Source organism: Siphateles boraxobius, unplaced genomic scaffold (assembly GCF_051911475.1).
Source record: "Siphateles boraxobius isolate OS27281-9 unplaced genomic scaffold, OSU_SipBor_1 48, whole genome shotgun sequence".
Classification (NCBI taxonomy): Eukaryota; Metazoa; Chordata; class Actinopteri; order Cypriniformes; family Leuciscidae; genus Siphateles; species Siphateles boraxobius.
Window position 1 is genome coordinate 5,939,916 of NW_027509119.1, and position 20,004 is coordinate 5,959,919.

Genomic DNA, 20,004 nt, shown 5'->3' on the forward strand with positions numbered 1-20,004 from the left:
CAAATTAAACACAATGTACTATTTAAATCGATTGCTGTCCCAGCCACTTTTTAAAGCAAAGTTATGCCACTATTTAATATTAAAAAAATAACTAAAAGGGATATTTTATTAGGCCACGCCATGGCCTGTGGTAGGAGGGGCATCAATGACCGCTAGGGGGGGGGGGGGGGGGGGGCTCGGCCCTCGAATGCCCCACCATAGCACCGGCCCTGCATCAGGCCTTTGAGTAACATTTTTTTTTTCATTTTTCAGATATCATTGTATTGCATTGCATTATATGTTTTGCCTCACAATAAACAATAAAAAAAACTACAGCGCTTCTATACTGTTATGAAGATCTCATTAATTTGTATTACTGCCATCAGAATTTCATCTTAATATTTTGTCATATAAATATAACAGCAGCTGCACCAAACTGTAATGCAGTTTTGCTCAGCTTAGGCCTTTGAATAAAACTGAGGTGTGTTTTTAACTGAGTCGTTAAGTTACAGTCTTAACAGAGTGAATGTGTTTATGCAACTTGCCCAACGCTTTAAGACCGTCTGAACACCTAGTCAGACCAAGAATCAGTTGTGGGATTCAAATTAGTTTAAGCATTTTATGCAACTGGTCCCTGCATGAGTCAACAGTTTATTTACCCCAGTTTACAGTTTTAGAAATCCCAAGAGTATTCAGCCATCCTAATGGATCATCAGTTTGCCCTCTATATTCATTTGAAATTTCCCACAGGCTATTTTCCATATAGGGTCAGACTAAAACATGATAAAGGTGAACAGAGCCCATTTGCATTGCTGCATCTTGCCATTTATATTACTGCAACATTACTAACTTAAAATATGGTTTAAGTTAAACAAGATTCAACTCATTTTTAAAATCAGTTTAATGTAATTTAATTAACATCCAAGTTGATGTATTTAAAAAAATAAAATAAGGCAGCAACTTTTTTTTTATTGTTCATTTAGCCTTAAAATTGTAAACCACAAACTAATCAGATTCGTTTGCTCTATATTTGCTGCCCACCCTGAGTCTTCACAGTATCCATGAACAGTTGTTTATGTGTGTTATGTAGTGGGTGATATACAGTACAGTTTACAGTTACACTGTGTAAATAAGACGACGCTAATCCCACTGAAAGTCAGTCTAATGAACGGTTATTGAGAAGCTTTGTATCTGTTGATATCTCTGTATCTTTCTTTATTTGCACAGTCATAGCTTAGCCTATAACAACAACCAGCTTCTTCAGAAAAAAAGACTACAATGAAAAAATATTCTCAGTAAAAGGGGGTTATTTTATTTAAGTCAAACTAATAATTATTATTAGTAGGCAGGAGTTTAAAATCCTGGATATTTTTTAAACTTTAAAAATATCCATGAATTACTAAACTGAATCCATTCCTAAAGTGGCTTTATAATGCCACTGCAGTGTTTTGGCGCTCTCCAGCGGTTAACATGTGTAAGTGATCGTTTGTGCTGCTGTAAATCAAGAGTGAGCTTTATGTGCGACAGAGCAACATAACCTATGATGTCTTATAAAATGTTATCCACAATAATAAATGTTAACATAAGCAGACATTAACTTAATCTTCTTTACTTGAATGCAATCTTACCTGCCAATATAAGACTTGGTATTTTTTACATACAAATGATCATTTAGACGGAAGTGAATCAATCAAAACTAACTTTAGCTGGAAAAAAAACATTTTTCAAGAGCCACTATAAAACCAAACCAATCTCTGTTACCTTAAATTATATGTTTGTCTCTGTAAAGCTGCTTTGAAACAATCTACATTGTTAAAAGCGCTATATAAATGAGGATGACTTGACTTGACTGACATTGACTCGTATACTCGAGGAGTTCAGATGATGCTATTATTATTATGTAATAGCCTAGTACATTATTTGTAATGGGGAGTTATTATGGTAACATAGTTCCCGCAATTGCTGAGCACTGAGCATCTTTTTAATAAAATATTATAGTGCGTGGACTTAAATCTAATATATGGATTAGCCTAAGTACAAAATCCTAGTTTTTGTTCTCAGCTAAAATCAATTGTGCATATTAGTTAGCAAATTAGCAAAATAATAACAGCTACAAACACATTGCTGGGGACAAACCAGAAGACGACATTAGGAACAAATAGGCTATTTTGAATTCATATTAAAATATGATATACTTAAAAATAAAAATGTTTGATTTTTTTCTTTTTTTTAAAGAAACAAATGCCTGATAGCAAAAGTTAGTTCCAGCGTTTCATTCAAGTCACTCCACACAGGAGGGACAAAAAAAAAAAGGCATTTTACTGGAATAACTACGGAATAAAAACCGTACACCTGACTCTGAGAGTCCTTAGTGTTTGATTAACATAATTACAAATAAGTATTAGCCTAAATGACGTAGAGTAGCGTTGTTAGCGGAATCCACCACTAGCACTTTGTTTACTGTTGTTATAAAGCAGCAATGTTTTGATGAATTTCTATTGGCTACGCCATGTCCCCGCTTTTTCTCATTGGCTATTAGATGCATCAGTCTTTTTCTGATTGGACAAAGGAGTCAGCGCGACATCTGCACTGAGACGCCATTGGCCCAATAAGTAGGTTAGTGGTCCGCTAGTTATTAGATTGAGAGGAAAGTAGGTCATAGCAAATGTATGCTGATACTGTCCAGCGCTGTCCATATTCGCTTGATCATACATGTGCTTTTCTGCCTTCTTCATGTAAGTAAAACATGTTTGACCTCTAAACGTGCTGAACTGTATGCTGTTGTTTATGCAAATATTGCTGTACATCTTAATTAATTCGCTAGTCTCCGCGAGACGTGCTTTAAAGTTTTTAACATCTCGACCGGTTATGGAGCAGTATCATTTTAAAATATATTATTCCTGACACGGTTCATAAAAATGAATATGTTCATGTGTTAGTAGTACTACAGAAACCTACATGCTTCTCTTAAAACTCATGTCAGATTATATAAGGTCAGAGTAAGAAGTAAACGAACGTGTTAATTACGCATCACTACGCACAACTGTGTCATATTTCTGATGAAAACATTGGTTTAAGTCTTAAGCGGAGTCTTTGCATCTATAAACACATTACGGTGCACGTGCTTTCGTTGTACTGCGTGTCGCTCAAATATGCGCACGAGCGCTTGATCATATTCCACTGTGACGGTATGCGCGAGGTCACTGCAAACTCTCATCCCCTTTTCCTAAGGTAAACACAGAAACTGTATCTCGAATCACAATTAGCTGACTTCTAGTGGCTTCCTAGGCAACATTTGATAGTGTTATTGGCGCTTGCAGCATAATTTTTCATCATTCAGCATTACTTTGAGCATCAGGTGCGTGCAACTGTTTTGGGCATCATAATTACATTTACCTTGTACCGCAGTTTTGGGGATCATTGGACATCACGGTCAGGAATGAGTGCTTTTTAGGGAGCTCTTTTGGGAATCTCACAATTCTGCTCGCAAGTCTCATATTTTTCTCAGAATCGCGAGATATAAACTAGAAAAGTGTGAGAAAACAAGTCATACCTGTGAAGTAAAACTGGTAATTGCAAGGAAAAAGTCACAATTGTGAGATAAAAAGTTGCAATAATTTAATTCCGTGGTGGAAACAAGTTTCCATATCAGTTTTTATATTTCACAATTCTGACTTTTCCCCCGCAATCCGAGTATAAATCTCACAATTCTGAGAAAAAAAGTCAGACTTGCAAGTAATAAACTTGGAATTGTAAGAAATGAACTCAAAGTTGCGTAATATAAATGCTCTGTTGTCAGAATTTTCTTGGAAATGCGAGTTATAAAGTCCGAATTGTGAGATATAAAATTGCAATTTTGAGAAAAAAAGTTATAAACTCGCAATTCTGAGAAAAAGAAATAAAAATCTGAATTCTGAGTTATAAACTTGCAATTGCAAGAAATATTCCGTGGCGGAAACAAGCTTCCATATCAATGTGTATTTACACATCATACTTGTGTATTTACATATCATATTTCTTTATTTACACATCGTACTTACATTCAACATTTTGAGCTTATAGGCATGTGCAGTTTTGTTAACAAAGATACAGTTTACAAAGTATGTTTTTTGGTGTCAGAGGTGCATACTGCATAATGGAATTTTAGTTCATCCTTGATCTCCAATATAAAATCCTAAGGCAAATCCAAAACTGACTTAACTGACTTTTTTGTTTCAAGATGTTTCTTTGCAATTAATTGTGGAGCTTCATGGTATAATGGGGATCATTGGGTATCACAGTCAATAATGATTTTAGGCAGATGTTTTGGGGATCAATGTTTATTCAGCAAATTTTGGCATCATAATCTAGCTGTAGCTGCGTTCAACATTTTTGAGCTTGTACAGTAATGTGCAGTTTTTGGGAGCAAAGATACTAACAAAGTATGATTTTAGATAATAGAAGTGCATTCAGCATTTTTGAGCATAATAAACAAAACACATGCAGCAGTATTTTCGAAACATCATTGGTATGGTATTTATTTAGGCATCATAATGCATACAGCTGGTTTGTGGAAATCATAGATGTGCACAACATTTTTGGCATAATATGTAAAGGCTACAATTCTTGGACATCTTGTGCACATGTATTATTTTTAAGGCCAAAATGATGCATTTTGGCCAAACTACAGTGTTTTGTATAGGCTAGTAACTTCATCTGCACATCTGCTTGTGCAGTAAAATGTTTGTTCGATTTTTAAGGACTTTTTTTGGTTTATTTCTGTACAATAAACAATTTGGGGTCAACACTTTAGGCTATATTAGGTGTACTTACATTAAAAAAATATATATTATTAGGTATATATAGTGTTCATGTTGTATTGCAAAACACGGGTAATGTTAGGGACAGGTTTGGTTAAGGCTGGGTTAAGGTGTAACGGAGCAGTCAACAGTGTGATTAGATGTAATTACAGAAATTAACTACAGCTGTAATTACATGCAGGCATTTTTTGATTGTTTTATTTTACAGCACTTTACTTGTACTTACAGTGTACTTATCTAAGAAAGTACTAGGGTAACTATATGGGTTAAGGTTAGGTTCAGGGTCAGTATCTAGTCATTACCCATGCAATTACTAAAATAAGTAGCCTACATATTATGTACATGCAGAACAGGAAATAAATTGCTACCGATCATTTTTAAATAGGCTATAAGTACAATGTAAAAACATGTATGTACAAAATGAGTGCCTTGTATCAAATGATTAATTGAAATGTTTACTTTGTACATAGTAGTTAAATACACTTAATATAAAGTCGGATCAAATTTTTGAAATTAGTTTGCCACTTGATGTCAAATCCTAAAGCAAAACTAGTTGAGAATCTCTGTGCTTGAGTTTAATCACAAGCAGCTGATTTTATTTTATTGTGAGATAATTCTCAACAGTTATTTGTTAACTAAGACAAGTTCAGGTTCTGCAGTTAGCAAAGTCATTGAACTCCAAGCTTGTGTCTGTGGCTGGACTGGAGGAAGGCGACAACGGTCAGGGGTTTGAAGATTCATCAAGGGAAAATGAAATGCTTGAGAGAGAAGGGACAAGGGCCTGGCATTGATCAGTACTTTTTTTCACAAAAAATCCGATTTACGATTTAAATCGATTTTTTTCTCTCCCTACTTAAAATCAATCTGCAGATGACAAAGAAATTGTTCAAAACAAGTTTTAACTTTATTTTGTTTTAATATTCCCTTCTGGGATTTGATCTCCATTTAAGTGCAATCAGACACAACAAGCCAAAAAGACAAGAGGACAGGCCCTGTCTTTGAAAACAATGAAAATGTAAAATGTGTAAAAAAACAAAAAACTTGCATCACAATAAGTGTATTGTGATTGTCAAATTATTTGGTAACTAAACATAATTTTATTAAGTTTACTGGTATGCTACTGTTTTTATTATTGCTTAACACAAATTTCATAATTTCAATTCAATTCTTGTGATTTGATTCTGATCTTGATTCAATATAAATTCCTTTGGATAAATAGGTACAGTAGATAGCCTGCGTTAATGTGTTAATTGTTCTCCCAAAAAAAAAAAAAAATCACCTAATGCTGTAAACATTCAGAGAGCCCTGTCAGCTGGTATTATTAAAGGTTAAAACTAACTCAAATTAAATATAATGCGTTTTTTATTTCATAATGCGTCTAACTAACATGCGTGCTATGGGTCATTAAAAGCCATCCTGAGGTAAATGTAACGTTACGTGACATATGTTGTTCTCCAGCTGTTTTATGGACATCTTTCCGCGGTAGAAAAACACTGATCGATCGATTTTATTACATTTCGGTAAGTTGGTAGTAAAGAGTAACAGATGTTTGGTTCACGTGCCGCTTGAACTGAGATCTGCAAGCGTTCTTTCACGTCACATTTACAAGCGCCAAAACGGTGTTTATTGTTTGAATTTTGTAATAAAATCGACAGAATCTGAGAGCTGAGAATCTGTTTCATATCGATAGTAACCTGCTCTGTCTTGTCTGTCGGTGTCAGTGTCCTCTTTGCTTCGCGATTTTTCTCTGCGTGAGAAAATGGATGTGTGGCGTGAGAGCGTGTAAAAAGTGACAGAATTGCATCTCTCACAGTGAACTCGTGAGAGTTGGCGGCCCTGCAGATTCAGCTTGTAGCCTAAATGTTTTCGGCGGGTGTGCTTCTGCTGCCGCGGTCTTGCTCATTTGCCATGTTGTTTGTGTATCTCTATCATGGCAAGCGCTGAGCCCGGTCGGAACTACGGGAGCCCAGATGGGAGCGTCGGCGGTTGTTAAAGAGAAAACCGATTTTCATTAAAAAAAAACGGCGTAAACTACACATTCGAGTTAATCGATAAAATCGATTTATCGCCCAGCCCTAAAGGAGGGACTCAATCTCTTACAAAGGGCCATAAAAGATAAGCTTGCAACATTACGCAGAGCTTAGCGCCTACGGAAACGCTACAAAAAGAAGGAGCGTGCGAGGGCTAATTTCTATAAAGACCCATTAAAATTCATAAAGAAGTTATTCACCAGTGAGAAGAATGGCACTTTAAAAGCATCTAGGGTTGAGCTAGAGAGATATTTGGAGGAAACGCATACAGATGCAAAAAGGCATGAGCCTATGTCAATTCCATCAGACATCCCACCTATCAATCCACCAGAATACCAAATGGAGGTCTGTGCACCTAAGTGGAATGAGATAGAGCAGGTTGTGAGAAAGGCAAGGGCTTCATCATATCCTGGGCCTAATGGAGTTCCGTACAGAGTGTACAAGAGTGCTTCAGGAGTTCTACGAAATTTGTGGAAATTGATAAAAGTGGCATGGGAAAAGCAGGTTGTACCAAGAGCATGGCGCCGAGCAGGTGGAGTCTTTATACCAAAAGAAAAAGATGCTACAAGCATCAGTCAGTTTCGTCCTATTTTACTATTAAACGTCAAAGGTAAGATTTTCTTCAGCATTATTGCTCAGAGATTGTCAACCTACCTATTAAAAAATGGCTTCATTGACACTTCAGTTCAAAAAGTAGGCATTCCAAGGTTCTCAGGATGCTTAGAACACATCAATGTTATCTGGCAACGAATTCAATCAGCTAAAAAGGAGAGGAAGGAGCTCCATGTGACCTTCCTGGATTTGGCTAATGCATATGGTTCAGTGCCACATGAGCTTCTTTGGACAGCATTTGATTTTTTCAGGGTACCGATGTCGATAACAAATTTAGTGAAAGCCTATTTTGGAGATTTGCAATTTAGTTTCTCAACTCCAGAATTCAGCACTACATGGCAATGCTTAGAGGTTGGAATAATGGCAGGATGCACAATTTCTCCACTGGCTTTTACCATGGCAATGGAAAAAATCATTAGGGCATCAAAATGGGTAGTAGGATGAGAGCGCTTGGCTTCTGGGATGCGACTACCACCAATCAGAGCATACATGGATGACATGACAACCATGACTACAACGGTAGCCTGCACTAATCGGTTATTGGGCAAGTTAACCGATAACATTGAATGGGCACGAATGCAACTTAAGCCCTCTAAATCAAGGAGCATCTCGATAATTAAAGGCAAGGTGGTAGATAAAACATTCTTCATTAATGGTGAGGCAATACCAACAGTTTCTGAGAAGCCAGTGAAGAGTCTTGGGAGATGGTACGATGGGGATCTAAAGGACACAGTTCGAGTGGGAGAAGTTAGACGACAAGCAGTGGAAGGATTGAAGAGCATAAACAGCAGCGCTTTACCAGGGAAACTAAAACTCTTGTGCTTTCAGTTTGGTCTACTGCCGAGGTTGCTGTGGCCACTGACTGTGTACGAGGTTTCTTTGATAACAGTGGATAAGCTGGAAGCATTAATAAGTTCATATATCAGGAAATGGATGGGAGTTCCACGCTGCCTCAGCAGAGTGGGACTTTATAGTAAAGGAATATTGCAGCTGCCAGTCTCTGCTTTAACTGAGGAGTTTAAGTGCGCCAAGGTCAGACTGGAAATGACCTTAGTAGAGTCACGCGACAAATGTGTAAGGGAGGCAGCACCTGTGTTAAAAACTGGTAGAAAGTGGTCAGCAAAGAAATCTGTGGAAGAGGCAAAGGCTGCCCTTCAAATTGGCTCAGTTTAGCTCCTCCTAAATGGCACAAGGCAGCCCCTGCTCAAAGGAGGAAGCTTTTAGTCAACGAGGTGCGAAAGCAGGAGGAGAGGATGAGGTGTATAAAGGCCATTTCCCAGGCCAAGCAGGGAGAGTGGATGAGATGGGAGAGTGTGGAACAACGCAAGATGGGCTGGCAAGACTTTTGGTCAATGGAAGAGAGTAGGATCAGTTTCCTTATCAGGTCAACATATGATGTTCTCCCATCACCACAGAACCTTAACCTCAGGGTAGGAGAGGATCCCTCTTGTCCTTTGTGTTCATCACCTGCCACATTAAGGCACATTTTGACAGGATGTAAGGTGGCTCTTAGCCAAGGTTGGTTGACTTGGCGCCATGACCAAGTGCTGCGATGTTTGGCTTTAGCATCCGAAGACAAGCGTAACATGACAATAAGTTGCCACCTGTTCCAGCAAAACATTACACACAGAAGACAATATTCCTCCGCCCAGGCGAGCAACCACCAAGAAAAGGTGTTAAAACCAATTCTCACTCAGGACAACTGGAAGCTGCTAGGGACTGGAATATGCTGGCTGATCTTGATCAACGGCTTATTTTTCCACCTGAGATTGCCACCACTGACCTCCGACCAGATATTGTTTTGTGGTCTGGATCAGCACACATTGTTCAACTGATAGAGTTAACAGTGCCATGGGAGGATGCTGTAGATGAGGCATATGAGAGAAAGAAACTGCAGTATGCTCAGCTGGCCACTGAAGCAGAACAGCGAGGATGGAGAGTCCGGGTTTATCCAGTGGAAGTGGGTTGTTGAGGATTTGTGGCACACTCCACAACCCGGTTCCTCAGAGACGTCGGATTCAGTGGCCAAGAGTTGCGTCGCACAGTAAAGAACTTATCTGAAGCAGCAGAGAGGAGAAGCAACTGGCTGTGGTTGAGACGGAAAGAGTCTGGCTGGCTGTGCACAGGCCGCCATGCTACGGTTTCGAAAAATTCTTGAAAATTTGATGAGTCTGTTGGTTTATTCACATCACCATTTGGAAAGAAGCGTAAATGGATGGAGAAGCATAGGTTACTGTAAAGCTACGTCTTAGTTGGTGCTTATCTTGGCGAAAGCCGAGTACAAATCAGCATGAAGTTTTAACATCTACTCTCGTGTAATCGAAATCATGTGGAGCTTCATCAGCTCTGTTATGGTGAAGACATGGTCACTAAATATAGTGGAGTAAAGCTGTTGGGCTCATATACTTACCTTAAAACATGTATCACAAAAGTAATGTGATGTTTTTGTTGGAAATATATGGACTCAATTCAGGGCAGACATGTAGAAGGTACAAATGAAGCTGATTCATGGATAAAGATTATCTGGAGAAACTGTGGCAGTAGCCATGTACAGGGATCTGTGCCTTCCAAATGTATGTCCAGTGGTATTTACATGGTACTCAAAGGTACTACAGAGAATACCATGGTATTATTATGGTACATATCTAAAAACATGTGGTATATTACCACACATTCACGTTTGGCTTTGCAATCAAATTGCCTTCTGTGTGATTTTTTTTATTTATTTACTGTAAATATTTCTCACATTATGATAAAACAGATTATGCACACTACCGTTCAAATTTTTTTTGAAAGAAGTCTCTTCTGCTCACCAAGGCTGCATTTATTTGATAAAAACAAACAAACAGTAAACCCAGTAATATTGTCAAAAAAACAAAACACGCTTTTAGTGCCACTCACTGGACATTTCACTTTGAAACTGTTGCGAAACGTGCAGTACGCACTGTGCGCTTTGCAAAAATGTTGACACAGGTAAGTTTTTCGAGTGAGCCTGGGCTGCATATGATTCTTCAGAAATATGCGGATTTCGTGCTTATGAAACATTAGTATCCGTGTTAATAAATAATTTTGGCTGCTTAGCCTAATACTTTTGTGGAAACCGTGATAAATTTATTTCAGAATTTTTTTCTGTTTTCTGACGGTGTCGTGTTAGCGGCCCCTAAGTTAATAACTAATGATCTTCGCAATGGAAGTGAATCAATCAAAACTAACTTTAGTTGGACAAAAACTTTATCATAGAGCTGTGGTAAAGCCTAAATAATCTGTTACGGTAATTTCTATTATCACTGTAAAGCTGCTTTGAAACAATCCATAATGTTAAAAGCGCTTTATAAATGAAGGTGACTTGACTTGACTTGTCCAAACACCAGCCCTTGCAAAAATGGAAAATTTGCAGATATACTTTAATTCTGTAAAATTGCAGATAGTTTAAATAGTGCTGAAAAAAACTGTACTGAAAAACATCACACACTAATAATTACACACAATAATAATTCAAATCAATTACAAGTTTGCAACAGATTCTGTATTTATTGATAGTCATGGTGAAAATGTTTTCAGATAGGTTACAAAATTACAAGAGAGTGCAAATAAATTGAATTAAAATCAAGCATTAATGATAGAATTTAAGTAATCTAAAACTTGGTAACCATGTATGAATGCATATTTGTCATTTTAACTGAGCTTAGGGCTGGTGGTGGTGCTTATGACATTGTTGGTCATTCAGTGTTTCTGTCAAAATTTTTTTTTTATAATCATAAGATTTTAACACTACTACTAATAAGATTATAAACCGCACTAAGGATTGATGAGCTGCTGGGTTCATGAATATTTATCACGTTGTTTCCGTTCGCTCGAACTGATTTGCTGAAATCAAAACAGCGACAGTAATATGTGAGCGACAGCCAATGATTCACCGAAAATTGCTGTTTGCTCATTAATTTCTGCTTGTTTATTTTTTTACAAGAAAATACAACAAAGAATACGTCACTTCTGCGGGAGACTAATTCTTATCGTGGGAAGAATTTTTACCGGTAAATCGCAAATAAGATATCGACCATCCCTAGTGCTGCGTCACCTTGTGACATGTGCTGGCATAGGCAGAAGCTATAAAGGGAAGCCGGCATCCCAACAGCATCAGCACACAGTTTTCAGCAAGCGCTCTGTGTGTCTGTCAGTCTTATTTGGTGTTGTCTGTCACTTGTTGCATTCATATTTTTTTTAAAATGGCTAATAACCAGCAGTTCAGAGTGTGTGTGCATCGCTGCCCTCGTTACATCATGGGTAGGGACACACACGATCTCTGCATATGCTGCTTGGGAGTAGAGCATGCACGGTCAGCTTTTGAGGGAGCTGGCTGTGTACACTGTGAGGTGCTCCGCTCTCGCCTGGCCGTGTTTGAAGAGAGCGGCCAGGCTCGCGCTCCTCGCTGATTGGGTCCGCTTCTGCTGAGGCAGAGTGGTGGCTTCATTCGTGGGGTTCGCAGATGGAACTGGTGAAGGGGTTTGAGACGGCTTCAGCCCTTTCTCAGCACTCACGCACTGGATCCTTTGCTCAAGTTCTGGATACGGAATCCCTCTCTGCGTCTTCTTCCTCCCTGAGTGAGAGCTCTATGTTGTCTAGCTCTGAGGAGTTAGACATTCTAAGCATTGAAGCGAGTGAAATCGGTGACTCACCAGCCGTATCCCCGCAGTTTGAGAAGCTCATGGAGGCTGTGTCTCGTGCTGTGTCTTAATTAAATATCGACTGGCCAGCTGAGAAGCGGGAAGCACAGAGAAAAAGCAAGCTGGATGAACGCTTCCTGCAGTCAGAGCCACAACCTCCATGTCAGGTCTTACCCTTTTTCCCAGATCTCCACACTAAGGTGTTGAGATCATGGAAGAAGCCAAGTCGATCCAGTCCCACGGTCCACCACTATTCTTCGATCATTGGGCTTAAGGAGACTAGCTATGGGACCATGCCAAAGGTTGAAGAGACACTTGCTGCGTAGTGCGTATCTCTCCCCTGATGCTGTGTCGTCCCTCAAAGCTCCGACGCTGCCCACCAAGCCTCGTCGCACGACTTCTTCTCTGGTGGGCAAGGTGTACATGGCGGCAGGTCAGGCCGGCACTTGTTTGCAATGCATCCAATCGGAATTATGCAAGCATACCAGGCTGACCTGCTTAGGGACTTAGAAGAGGTAGAAGAAGTGGGGCCTGATGCTATTAAAGAGCTGCGTCGGGCGTCCTGGCTACTAAGGAGACGGCCCGCGCCATTAACTGCTCCACGGCATCTATGGTGGCTAAGGAAAGACACCTATGGCTGAACTTCTCGGGTATCAAGGAGAAAGACAAGTCTTTGCCCCTTGATGCCCTGCTGTCGCCTCCTGGCCTTTTCGGACGATGCTGTGAGGAGTGTCATCGAGAGGTTTCAGGGAGCAACGAAACAGGCGTCAACATTCCAGAGGTTCATAACTCGTCGAGATCAATCCACTGGGGCTGCTGCCAAAAGGCTCCTCGAACAGGCATCAACAGAAAGAGAGTGTTGCGCCTCGAGTCCCCAATCAATGAGCCTGGGAGTCGAAACAGCACTCTCACCCGAAGCTGAAGCAGGAGAAGACGGATCTGAGGAACGTCTTTCTCACTAAGAAGGCTTCGGGAAAGAGGTCCTGACGTGATGAGCAGGCCTTTGAGGGCACCCCCACCCGTGAGAGAGCGAATTACACCGGCTGAGGACACTCAGGAATTCGATTTGTTGACCCTGCCGCCCACTGTGCTTCAGGGTCCTCCCTGCACAGATTTATAAGGTTTTATAGCCTGGACATTCCGGTCACTCCGGTGTCTCATGTTCTTTTGCCCTAAATTGTGCTGGGACAGCTTTACACCAAGGCAGGCACGTGTCAGCATGGCGAAGTGGGTATTTCATTCCCCAAAGCGTTAGCTGCGCGCGAGGTAGCGCGAGTTCCCTCGAAAGGGAACGTCTCAGGTTATGCATGTAACCATGGTTCCCTGAGAGGGGAACGAGACGCTGCGTCCCCATGCCATACTTCCTGCATGCCTGGGGGCGGCTTGCTTCAGCCTATCAAAAGCTGATGCGCCAGATTCCTTTTATAGCTTCTGTCTACGCCGACACACGTCACGAGGTGACGCAGCATCAATCAATATGGGAATAGTTGCACACGTGCTTCAGACGGAGTCGCTCTGAAGGCTTTCCCCAAAGCGTCAGCTGGGATACAGCTTCTAGTTCCCCTTTCAGGGAACCATGATTATATGCGTAACCTGAGATGTTTTCTCAAAAACAGTCAGGGAATTCCTGAGGGGGTGCTTCGGGTTTAGGGTCAAGTCTCAAGCTCGAGCCCTCCACCAAGGACAGCAAGCAAAATATGTTTTATATCCTCTAAAATTCTAAGATTATATGAACATGTGAACTTGTGAATTTCAAGTATTGTTGGATTATAAGATCATGAGAAACAGTTCAGTTTTGTCTAAATGTTTGAGTTTTAGTGTACATTGATGGTAGAAGATGAATTCTTACCGAAGGTGAGGGATATGCAGTGAAAAGCATCTCTCCACTGAATAATCTTATTCAGCTTCAGTAATAAGCCTGATTCTTATGCTGTGAGATGCCTGATTATTTGCAAGGTGGTGTGCTGACCCAGAATACACCGTGACAGCTGTTTGATGGTGTTGACACTGTGCAGGTGAAGTCAGTGCATCTGGTGGTACAGTTAAGCAGCTTGCAATGGGAGCCTCTGTCCTCCCATGATCCTGTGCTAACAGTACACCATGTGCATAGAACCCATCTGGTGCCCCTGCAGTCACGGACATTACTCATCACAACAGCTGATACTGCCAATGACTCCTCATACAGCAGTTTGGTGGAGTAATGCTGCTTTCCTAACTTTCATATGCTCTTTATTTTTGTTTTCAACCCCCTCCCTGCCTGTGCTGTATCTATGGCCTTTGCTCTCTCAGGTCCAGTGCCTGTTTTGTGTATTTCAGCAGAAGCCAACGCTGTGAGGAAACAGCTATTCTCTGAGGTATGTGCATATTTGGAAACAGAATGTGAAATTCATGCCTCGATACTCCACCCAAAAAATAAAAGTATGTCACTATTTACTCACCCTGGAGTCGATTGGATGATTGGTGAATGATTAAGGAGATACATATCAGTGTTCCTCATTCAAAGCTGTTGCATGACATCAGATGAATTGAAATAGAGCACACTCTAAGTTGTAGCCTACTTTTATGGTGCTTTTTTGCCCATTTTGTAGCTCAACAACATCAATTTCTGGGTGAATGTAATGGAAAGGTGCCCAGGTCACATTTTGGATTAAAAACAAAAAATAAAGATTTGTTTTACATTGTGACATTATTTTCAGTATTGGACCAATCTTACATTTTCAGGGAAGTTGTCATAACTTGGGTAACTTAGTTACTTGGGTAACTTATAGTGGTGAGCAGAAACTACAACAACCATTTATTTGAGTTTAATGTGCATTTGCTGTTTTTTTTGTGTGTGTACATTTTACAGAATCTCTCTCTCTCTCTCTCTCTCTCTCTCTCTCTCTCTCTCTCTCTCTCTCTCTCTCTCTCTCTCTCTCTCTATATATATATATATATATATATATATATATATACTGTATATGTATAATTGAAAAAAAATAAAATTAGAACACTTATTTAAAAACTATATGAATGTGTCATTAAATTGGAATATTAATTTTATCCTCAGGAGGTACTTTAAATAAATATTTTATGTATGTTTCGACTGAAGTTTGTGAACCCCTGATTCAAAGAATAATGTCACAATGCAAAATAAATCTGGTCTCAATTTGTGTCTACACAATAAGAATTAACCTATTTATTTCATTTGGGTTGAAAATAGATTTTGTGACAGACTTTTGGAGATTCACCCTCAAGTATTAACTTTAAATGTAAGGAAACGAGCAGTATGATTATTCAACTAAAATTCTCCTTATCTGTTAAACAGAAGACAATCGTTTGGGTGATTAAAAATGATGACAGAATTAAAATAAATGTAATTACTTAATTAGTAATTTTCTTCATGAAGACCATAATCAACATAAATCACTTCAGACCTTTTCATGTCTTTTTAATAAGGATAATAACATTCTGTAAGTGAAAAGACTTACTCAAGTGACCTACATTTGCCGCCTCTTTTGTGTAGGTCTGCTTGTTGCCTTTCCTCCTGACATTCACACGCACAGCCTTTGGTTTCCTCTCTGCTTATGTAACTTACATTGTCTTGATATGATCTAGTGGTTGATTTACAATCAAAGCTAGTTTGACTCGTTTGTTTTTCAGAGCACTATTATGACTGATTTAAAAAAAAAAAAACTATTAATATATATTATTGAAAAACCAAACAAAAAAACTTACCTTTTACCCAGCTGTTTACAGGGGATAAAGGGGACATGGCGATGAAAAAAAAAATGAGATGGGAGTAAAAATTATATTTAAATGCTTTTGCATTCTCAAAACTTTTGTTCAACAATAGTTTTGCTAGCTAACGCAAATGTTTAGCAAGCAAACGCAACGTTTCTCACTTTCCAACACTTTTGAGAGAGATGCAAATGCAAAAGGATTGAAATATAATTTTAATTTCTTAAAAAAGTTACAGAGCACCTTTCCTTCTCTGCAAGCAGCTCCTTACAGTTCCTGACAGAAATGTCAGCGAAGTTCATGATGTGTAAATGTAAAGAATTCATCAAGGTCAGTCTCCAGTACTTCTTATAGTTGACACCCATAATATATTTGTCAATGACTTGTCACATTATCAGTGTACATTTCTGTAAGTTCCACATAGCAAATTACTAGCGTGAATAGAAGCAGGTGTCAGTCTGACCTATAACTCGAAAGAGAACAGCTAATGATTGTCCAAGTATATAATCGAATGTGGGCCTCTGGTGGCGTGTGGAGATAAGGGTGTTACATAGCAGGTTTAATTGGTGTCATGGCACCATGGATCTGTCAGGTCACCTGGATCAGTGTCAGTTGGTGAAAAATAGGTCAAAGATAATGAAGTCAAAGAAAATAAGAGTCTTAGAAGAGTCACAGCCTTATGACAATTGCTATGTTTACAGGCAACCAAATAATCCGTTAATGATCGGATTTACAGCTTAATTGGACTAAAAAGCCTTCATGTAAACATTTCAATCCGAATTAAATTTCGATCGGATTGGAAGGGGTGGTTTATTTCTTTTCTAATCCGATTGGTTTAGGACATGTAAAAACTGAAAGTACTGCGCATGTGCAATGACGTATAAATTGCATAATGACGTATAGCGCGTGGAACAAGCTGTTGTAGTTGTTGAATCGACTTGTCATTCTAAATTTCTGTGAAGTGGAGCAGGACATCGTCCCACCAGTCCTTCTTTCATACTTTCGTTCCGATTACCACAACAAATCGATTTGCCCCACTCAGTGAAACACCCACTGAGAATTCTGTTGATTGTGCCCTGGTAATTGGCGATTCTATTACACGGAACGTGAAAATAGGGACACCAGCCAACATAGTCACATGTTTGACGGGAGCCAGAGCGCCTGACATCAAAGCAAATTTAAAAGTGCTGGCTAATGCTAATCGTAAATTCTCTAAGACTGTTATTCACGTCGGCACTAATGATGTTCGACTCCGCCAGTTCGGAGATCACCAAAATTAATATTAAAGAGGTGTTTGAACTAGCAAGTACGATGTCAGGCACTGTAATTTGCTCTGGCCCCCTTCCTGTTCGAAGGAGTGATGAGATAGTTAGCAGATTGTCATCACTCAATGGCTGGCTGTCTAAGTGGTGTCCGCAAAATAATATAGAATTCATAGCAAATTGGAAAAGTTTTTGGGGCAAACCTGACCTGTTGAAAAGAGATGGTATTCATCCCTCCTGGGATGGTGCTGCTCTTCTCTCTAGTAATTTGGCTCATAGTCTTAGAGACAAAACATGACAATCTGGGGCTCAGGTCAGGAAGCAGACAAACTGGCTAAACCAACCGTCTGCTAGCTGCCTCGCGTCACCAAGGTCAGATAAATCCCATCACATAGAGCCTCTTTCACCTAGATATCATCATATAGAGACTGTGTCTGTTCCCCGAATTTGGAAATCCAAAAAACGTCCAAACCGATCTAAGGTTAAAAATGTAATTGATATTCAACAAATAAAAAATAGATATAATACAGATGAGCAAACGATAAAGCTTGGGTTGCTGAATATTCGATCCCTTACTTCAAAAGCGCTCATAGTTAATGATATTATTTCAGATTATAACCTAGATGTGCTGTGTATGACAGAAACCTGGCTAAAACCAGACGATTACATTGCTTTAAATAAGTCCGCCCCCCATGATTACTGTTATAAACATGAACCTCGCCTGAAAGGCAAAGGGGGAGGTGTTGCTGTAATTTATAGTAATTTTTTCAAAACCACTAAAAAATCTAGTTTTAAAAATACTTCTTTTGAAGTGTTGGTGCTTAATCCAGAAATATATAATGTAAACGATAAATCAAGTTTGAGAATTCTGCTGGCAACTGTATACAGGCCACCAGGGCACCATAAAGATTTTATCAAATAATTTGCTGACTTTCTATCAGAATTAGTATTGACTGCAGATAAAGTCCTAATTGTTGATGATTTTAATGTACATGTAGATAATGGAAAAGATGCAATGGGATTGGCATTTAAAGACATTCTTAACTCTATTGGAGTTCATTCGTCTAAATCGACAACATGTATGTTAGACCCTATACCGACTAAACTACTGAAAGAGATGCTTCCAGAAGTCATAGATCCTCTTCTTAACATCATTAATTCGTCTTTGTCTCTAGGATACGTAACAAAAACCTTTAAGCTGGCTATGATTAAACCGCTTGTTAAAAAAATAAAACTTGAACCTACAGAATTAGTCAATTACAGGCCGATCTCAAATCTACCTTTTCTGTCAAAGATACTAGAAAAGGCAGTATCCTCACAACTGTGTTCCTTTCTTGAAAGAAATGGTATCTGCGAGGATTTCCAGTCAGGATTTAGACTGCACCATAGCACTGAGACAGCTCTCATTAGAGTAACAAATGATGATGACTTATCATCCGATCGTGGTTGTATCTCTCTATTAGTGTTACTTGATCTTAGTGCTGCATTTGACACCATTGACCACAACATTCTCTTAAAAAGACTAGAAAACTATGTTGGCATTAGTGGAATTGCATTAGCATGGTTTAAATCATACTTATCTGACCGCTATCAGTTTGTAGCAGTAAATGAAGAGATGTCTTATCGATCACAAGTTCAGTATGGCGTACCACAAGGCTCAGTACTAGGACCGCTGCTGTTCCCTCTGTACATGCTACCTTTAGGAGATATCATTAGGAAACATGGAATTAGCTTTCACTGTTATGCTGATGATACTCAGATCTATATTTCTTCCAAACCTAACGAAACTCACCAACTCACAAAACTATCGGAATGCATAGACCATATTAGCCCGGTTCTGTCAACACTGCATTGGCTCTCTATTAAACATCGTATACATTTTAAAATATTGCTGATTACTTACAAAGCACTAAATGGTTTAGCTCCCCAGTACTTGAGCGAGCTCTTAACGTATTATAGTCCTTCACGTCTATTGCGATCTCAAAACTCCGGCCAGTTGATAATACCTAGAATAGGGGTGTCACGATTCTCCAAATCCTCGATTCGATTACATTTTCGATTCTAAGGTCACGGTTAGATTCGATTCTCGATTTTTTTTTTTTTAAGCACAGGTTGCTGTTGCTCCTAAAAAGCTGACATCAGTTCATCACAATCTCACACATCTCTGTTATTATCAGTGAAGCTGACTGCACAATGAATCTTTCATAATATATAGCCTACACTTTGTTTGTTATAATTAGAGGATTTGCCAGCTTACAGAATTCAGCACTGAACAAAAAGTCAGTTTTGAGCGGTGAGGAGAGTCTATCTTAAATGCTTCTGATTGGTCATTGCGTTCAAGAAATCAACACATATGTCTGTGATTGGCTAAATCGCTCAACGCTGCAAACATGTTATAAATAGAAACTCTGGCCTGTAAATCGTTTCTATTTTGTTTTAGTTTTTCTTGTTGCTTTTCTGCAACAGAAGAAAAAAATGTATTAGCTTTTATATGTTTTATTCATAGATATTTCTAGTTTGCGGAGTCCCGCGAATCTTTTTATTCTCCAGCACACATAGAGTGAGTGCATTACCGCCCGCGCTTGCACTCTGCCATCAAATCTATTCCCGCGCCGCACTCTATTGCGTTGGGAGTGCACGTCTATAGATCAAGAGCCCGGCCCGAGGATAGTGACGGGAAATATCGGCCAAGTTCGGGCTCGGGCATAGAATCCAAGTTAGAGGACTCACAGCCTTTCAACACGTGTGTTTTTTTCCCGCGCCGTGATGAGTCGTTCATGAACGATCCGTTCATTGCCTGTTTCACGCGACAAATGAACAAAAGACTGGGAAGGTCAAGTCTTAATGTTCCCTGTAAATTACTTTTGACTGCATTATAATGATTTCTTAATTCAGAATGTGATCAAGATTGCGTTGGATCTGTTTGGGGAATTTGCCT

General features: G+C 39.3%; 1 protein-coding gene across 5 annotated transcripts in view; it reads left to right on the forward strand.

The window, feature by feature from the left end:
- The first annotated feature begins 2,572 nt into the window (after positions 1-2,572).
- The window catches only part of bmal1b (basic helix-loop-helix ARNT like 1b), a 48,303-nt gene continuing 30,871 nt past the window's right edge, over positions 2,573-20,004 (forward strand). For 2 of the 5 annotated variants that reach the window (XM_077201761.1, XM_077201762.1), the window contains exon 1: positions 2,594-2,714. In XM_077201761.1, the coding sequence (XP_077057876.1) occupies positions 2,692-2,714 (23 nt within the window). In that variant the 5' untranslated portion in view covers positions 2,594-2,691. Of the gene's footprint in view, positions 2,715-14,373; positions 14,439-20,004 lie in introns of all 5 variants that reach the window. The other 3 variants (XM_077201765.1, XM_077201764.1, XM_077201766.1) reach the window with 3 other exon arrangements.